Genomic DNA, 6533 nt, shown 5'->3' on the forward strand with positions numbered 1-6533 from the left:
CCGCCCGCAGACCCTGCGGCGGGAGGCTTCAGGGCCTGGGTGGGTACCAGGACCGAAAGGAGGCACCTGCAGTCTTCCCTGAGTTGGGGAGGGCATGTATCCTGGCGGGGAGTGGGAAGCCCCATCCTGGAAACGCTTGAGGATGCCTTGAGTGCAGTGCGGGAGGAGCTTTGCTAGCAGGGTAGTGGCAGGCCCAGGACCTGGGCCTGGGGTTTGGACCCCCGTGGCTGCTGCTCCCTGTGAAGCATGAATTGTGGGTCTGTGCTCAGTGGATCTCCCATCATCAACACGGAGGAGAGGGGCGTGATGTTCTCACAGCCAGAACCCTGCCACTGTTCACCTGAAGACCTGTGTCTACCCCCATCACCATCCCAGGACATTACTCCCCCACCCCAGACCCTACTGTCCAGGGTTCCTCTCTGTTGCACTCAGCCTGAAGCAGTGGTGTTCCCAGGCAGTAGGATCTGCCCTATGAGGATAGGAGGCCCAGAACCACCTCACCCTCGGGCAACAGCAACACAAATGCCTCCTTCCCAGACATTTTAGGGTTTGAGAGGTAGAGACTTTGGTGTCAGGCATGTGGAGTTTGGGTCCTGGCTCAGGCATATAATGGCATGAGCAAATGGTTTTACCTCTCTCTGCCTCTATGGTCATCTTTAAAATGGGGATGGCAACATTATTCATCACACAAAGTTTCTGGAGATACTAAGTGGTAGGAGTGTACCTACCTGTTTGCAGGAGGATGCTTCCTCCCTTACCCAGGGGGCATGTTTCCCTGCCCATAGACCTAGAGCTTTCCCTTCAGCAAGGCACTGTTAGGCTAGACAAGGGAAAGAACTGGCACTGTGAAGTGTTGTGCTGGTAGTCTGGTGTCCTCCTTACCACCCTGTACCAGGAATCAACACAGGTCAGGGTGAACCAGACAGGGCCAAAGTCACAAGGGTCAGACAGAGTATGCTTGGGCATCTGACAGCTGAGGCAGCCCAATGCAGGTAGAAATAGATCCTGGCCCGCCAGGTTCATGCTGAGCCCTGTTACCGATTTGATGCGGTAGAGGTTGCTGGTGCCTGCAGCCTCTGGCCCACGGTGGTCATTCACCCTCCACAGGTTGCCAGGCAAACCAAAGGCCAGATGCAGACCTTGTGACCTCCTCACCCCAAAGCTGGTCTGAGGTTCACCTGCACCAACCTCAGTGTCTTGGCCTTGGCAAGCATTTAGTAAGCACTTGCTCCATGCCCAGATCCACCCTTGGCACCACTGGCATAGCTCATTACCTACCTACCCTAATCCTTCAAGGTAGGCACTGCCATGTCTGATGATAAAGGGGGACACAGAGGCATCAGCTAAGAAGCTGGGAGCACCCTGTCAAGCCTATGCTCTTTCTCCCTCACCTTGTGGCCTCTGCACCATGGCCAGAGAGTGTTGCTGGACACAAGAATGGCTGCTGGAGGGTCACCCTACATCCCAAGGTCTTCGTGTCCACCTTCTACACCCTCACCCTGGCCACCTGCTTCTTACCCTTCCTCCCACACTGGCTCTGGGTACTGGAAGGGAGGCTCCTCTGTTTGGGAAGGAATTTCCTGGCCATAGCTGTCCCCTCCCCTGGCCCCGAGCTGTTAAAAGGCACTTGTGTCCAGACTGTGCTCCTCCCCTGGGCCAAGGGTCCCAGCAGGTCTGGGGCAGGGACCCAGAAATGAATAAGACACATTGCTTGAGCGTCCCAGGGAGTGGGCAGCAGACATACCAAAAGAACGCCAGGCAACTGCTGAGTGCTGTGGCACACGCCTGTGATCCCAGCACTTGGGAGGCTGAGGCCAGCCTGAGTAACTAAGTGACCGTCTCAAATTTTAAAAAGTAGTACGGGGCTGGGGCTGAGCGGTGGCACACTTGCCTGGCATGTGTGAGGTTCTGGCTTCGATTCTCAGCACCCCCTTATAAATAAATAAATAATAAAGGTCTATTAACAACTAAAAAATATTTTTAAAAAACTTAAAAATAAATAATAGTTGGGGCTGGGGATATAGCTCATGCACAAGGCCCTGGGTTCAGTCCCCAGCATGGCTGCAAATAAATAAAAGTAATAATAATAAGGGCTCAGCAGTAGGGTGCCTCTGGGTTCAGTCCCTAGTAGAGAAGAAAAAAAAAAAAAAGCCTACCAGGACATTGCTTTCCCTGCCTGAGAGCCGGGTAATCTGGCTAAGGCTTCAGTGGCCTCTCCATCCCCAGCTAGAGACACACCATTCCTCACAGGTCACTTGGTGAATCAGGAAGAGGAGGGAGTTTCAGAGAGCTTCATCCTCCTGGGCATGGGCCCCCTGGGCCCAATGAGGTGGGATGAATTACGGGGAAAGCCCTGCTGGGGAGGCCTGGGGTGGGCAGTGTGAGGACCTTGGAATGTCTGATGGGAAGAGGGCTTGTTCTGGGACAGGACCAGGACACACTTGAGGCAAGAGTGTCCATTGGCCTGTGGATGCAGATGACCTGAAAGAAAGCCCAGATTCTAAGCCTTGATCAGGAGTGGGCAGAAGTGAGGGAACATACAGTTATTGGGTGCTGGCTCCCGGGCAGGAGGCCTGGTGTGAGACAGGACCAGACAGGCGGGGACTCCCCCATTCCCACAGCCCAGAGCTCCCGTACTGTGGTCAGAGGGGAGTCACTGAGTGCTCCCCTGCCCCCAGCTGCTCGTGGTTCCTGGTGTCCCTGAGCCACCGTGTGTGAGGGCTGCTGCTCACGCCAAGGTCTGACTTCAAGGAGGATGCCTCGGCCGCTTGCCAGCTCCTGTTTGCACCATGAGTGATGAGCGGCGACTGCCTGGCAGCGCGGTGGGCTGGTTGGCGTGTGGAGGCCTCTCCCTGCTGGCCAACGCCTGGGGCATCCTCAGTGTGGGTGCCAAACAGAAGAAGTGGAAGCCACTGGAGTTCCTGCTGTGCACGCTCGCAGCCACCCACATGCTCAACGTGGCCGTGCCCATCGCCACCTACGCCGTGGTGCAGCTGCGACGGCAGCGTCCTGACTATGAATGGAATGAGGGCCTCTGCAAGGTCTTCGTGTCCACCTTCTACACCCTCACCCTGGCCACCTGCTTCTCTGTCACCTCCCTCTCCTATCACCGCATGTGGATGGTCCGCTGGCCTGTCAACTACCGGTGAGCATGTGAGAATTGGTGCCCTTATGAGGACCGTGCATGAAGAGACGTGCCCAGTGTACCTGTGCGCACCTGCAAGGGCCCTGTGTGATTGTGCCACACCTGTGTTGTGCTAGAGTGGGCAGGGCGGTCAGGAGGGTGGCTCTGGGCTGCTGGGGACATGCACATATGGGTGTGAATACACCGGTGCCCAGTGGAGGAATACCTGGCAAGAGGGATGTGGGCAGTGTGCACAGGCATCTCCTGGGAGAGACAGGGCCCCCCCACGCTGATTGAGCCATGACTATGATGTATGGGGGGCAGCTAGGCACAGTCATGACCCTCTGCAGGTCCTGTGAGTGACACTGGTTTCCTCTGTCCTGCCCTGCCCCACACCAGGCTGAGCAACGCCAAGAAGCAGGCAGTGCACACAGTCATGGGCATCTGGATGGTGTCCTTCATCCTGTCGGCTCTGCCTGCTGTCGGCTGGCACGACACAAGTGAACGCTTCTATACCCACGGCTGCCGCTTCATTGTGGCTGAGATTGGCCTGGGCTTCGGTGTCTGCTTCTTGCTGCTAGTAGGCGGCAGTGTGGCCATGGGGGTGGTCTGCACAGCCATTGCCCTGTTCCAGACGCTGGTGGTGCAGGTGGGACGCCAGGCTGACCGTCAGACCTTCACTGTGCCCACCATCGTGGTGGAGGATGCACAGGGCAAGCGCCGCTCTTCCATCGATGGCTCAGAGCCTGCCAGAACCTCGCTGCAGATCACAGGCCTGGTGGCCACCATCGTGGTCATCTATGACTGCCTCATGGGCCTCCCCGTACTGGTGGGTGAGGGTGTCGGTGGAGAGCCTGTCAGGGGCCATGGGCTTGGGGCAGTCAGAGGCTGGGCATCGGGTGGTGGAAGCCTCGGACCCCTTTCAGCTGCACATTTTCGTACCTATTTTACAGGTTTGAAAAGCAAGGTTCAGGGAAGTATATGACTCTTTTAAAAGTCAGGGCAGCTTTGGTGGGACTCAAAGCCACATCAGGTGACTACAGTCTCTTCTGTCACACTTCGAAGGAAATTCCTCCTGTCACCAGAGGCCACTTAGATGCAGAGGGTATGGGAGGTGAGGTGACATGTCCTCACATTTCCAGTAGGCCCAGGGCCCAGATGTGGCAGGTCAGTAGCCAGGAGTTAGATTGGACAGGGCAAGGTCAGGCAGGCCCTGAATGTTCTGGGAAGTTATGCTTGATCCTAAGGGCTCAGGAAGGTCAAGGTGAGCGCTTGTCTATGGAGGCCTTGATAATGAAGGTCCAAGGTCCAGTGGGACTGCCTGGGGCCTTCTCTGCAGCTGGTACCTAGCTGGCCCAAGAATGAACTCTGGACACCTAGTAGCCACACTCTCTGGCCATGGGGCTCTAGCCTGAATGTCTGGAATGGGACAAGAAGGGAATCTCAGCCAGGGCCCCTCGGGAGCTTCATCCAAGCAGCAGGGAGGGCCATGTCCCTGGAGTCATTGTAGGGCACAGCTCCAGAAAGGCAGCTAGGGGTGGCAGATTCAGGGTTAGGGGCTCCCTTGGGATGCAGCCCCTGCTCACCTGCTCCCCATCCACCAGCTACTGAGTCCTTAGGTGTACAGTGGGGCCTGGCATCCTGTCCCTGTGCTGATGGCAGGAAGGAGCTGAGAAACCACAGCAACATAGGAACAGAGCGGGCGCTGGGAAGAGGTAAAGGGTCTGTCTGGCTTCTCTTCAGAGCAGGGAAGTGCCATTTATGGACATGTTATAAACAGTATCTGAAATCTGTATCTCATCCTCTCTAGTGTGGGGTGCTCTTAGCCCATTTCACTTATGAAGAAAATAAGCTCTAGAGAGGTTTAGTGGTTTCCTGAGGGTCACACAGCTCATAAATGGCAAAACTCTCATGATGTCTGCAGTATGCATACTTCCATTCTGTCGTAGGAGTTGTTAAATGCCACTCTTTCCAGGTGGGGAGAGCCATGAGGGCTCTCCTGGGACAGGAGAAATGAAGGGGCCCTGGGAACTGATCCAGAAACCACTGGGAGTGTGGGCCCTAGATGCCTGGCACAAGGGCAGCGCTGAGGAGGCCACTGGCCAAGGAGGAGCAGGGGGTGGGGGCTGGCTTTTCAAAGTGCCTGCTGGAGACCCGTTCCCAGGACTGCTCCTCACCTGCAAAGGGCACAGCAAGGCAAACTGCCTTCTCCCCAGTGCTGCCAGCCACACTGTGAAGGGCTGGGCACATAGGAATATGTGGGCAGTTCTTGGTGGGCAAGACACCTTTGCCCTTTCCTCCAAGGGCCTAGAATTCTATTTGTGACTGCCACCTCCTTCTCTGGCCAGTGGGTTATTGGACCTGCTGTATGAAGGGGGTGGCGGAGGCTGGGAGGGAGGCTGGGGGTCCAGCCGTCAGGCCTAGCCCTGTGCCCACAGGTGGTGAGCTTCAGCAGCCTGCGGGCTGATGCCTCGGCACCCTGGATGGTGCTCTGTGTGCTGTGGTGCTCTGTGGCCCAGGCCCTGCTGCTGCCTGTGTTCCTCTGGGCCTGTGACCGATACCGGGCAGACCTCAAGGCTGTTTGGGAGAAGTGCATGGCCCTCATGGCCAACGATGTGGACTCAGACGATGGTAAGGACGACCTGTGAGTGGTCCCTGGGAAGGGTGACGACCAGGTGAGGTCAGTGGGAAAACAGCTGCCTTGGAGATCCCCATAGCACTTAGGCGACCCCATTCTCAGCTGCAGATACTCCCTGTATCAGCGCCAAGCTGAACATCCCCCTGCATTGTTCCCGCCATGCCCTGCTGCACGGGGTTCCAGTTAACCCAACACTCTGTGTTCCTCACCCCACCCCAACCTTACAGCGAACTGCCGCAGGGGCCCCTGCAGCAGTCACAGTGTCACCTTAGGCTGGTTTTGTGTAGGCACTCTCATCCCTGTGCATATTAAGTCCCAGGAAGTTCCCAGGTAACCTCAGGTCCCACCCCATATCCTAGATGAGGAAACTTGCTCAGTATCTGACCTCCCAGGTTCAACTAAAGGCGGAAGTAGCTAGGATTTGGTCCAGGACCTCGGCCTTGCTCTTTTCAGCTAACCAGTCCCCTGCCTTGTGTCTGTGTGAGATGGGGGGTCCCCTGGACTCCCTCCCATAGGCCCCAAAGTTTCTACAGTCCTCTGCCTCTGTCCTGCCCTGTAGAGAGCAGCCTGGAGGGCAGCGTCCCTCCAGACCTGGTGCTGGAGCGCTCCCTTGACTACAGCTATGGCGGTGACTTTGTGGCCCTGGACAGGATGGCCAAGTATGAGCTCTCTGCCCTGGAGGAGGGTCTGCCTCAGCTCTACCCACTGCGGCCCTTGCAGGAGGACAAGATGCAGTACCTCCAGGTAGGGGGGGTGGGGGTGGGGGAGGAG

The 6533-nt window shown here is 56.9% G+C and overlaps 1 protein-coding gene across 1 annotated transcript in view; it reads left to right on the forward strand.

Moving 5' to 3' along the window:
• Positions 1-2196: 2196 nt before the first annotated feature.
• The window catches only part of Gpr153 (G protein-coupled receptor 153), a 7041-nt gene continuing 2704 nt past the window's right edge, over positions 2197-6533 (forward strand). The window contains exons 1-4 of the mRNA XM_048783563.1: positions 2197-3145; positions 3524-3953; positions 5563-5755; positions 6322-6515. Of these exons, the coding sequence (XP_048639520.1) occupies positions 2790-3145; positions 3524-3953; positions 5563-5755; positions 6322-6515 (1173 nt within the window). The 5' untranslated portion in view covers positions 2197-2789. The remainder of the gene's footprint in view (positions 3146-3523; positions 3954-5562; positions 5756-6321; positions 6516-6533) is intronic.

The sequence above is a fragment of the Marmota marmota genome, unplaced genomic scaffold (genome assembly GCF_001458135.2).
Source record: "Marmota marmota marmota unplaced genomic scaffold, marMar, whole genome shotgun sequence".
In the NCBI taxonomy this organism is placed as follows: Eukaryota; Metazoa; Chordata; class Mammalia; order Rodentia; family Sciuridae; genus Marmota; species Marmota marmota.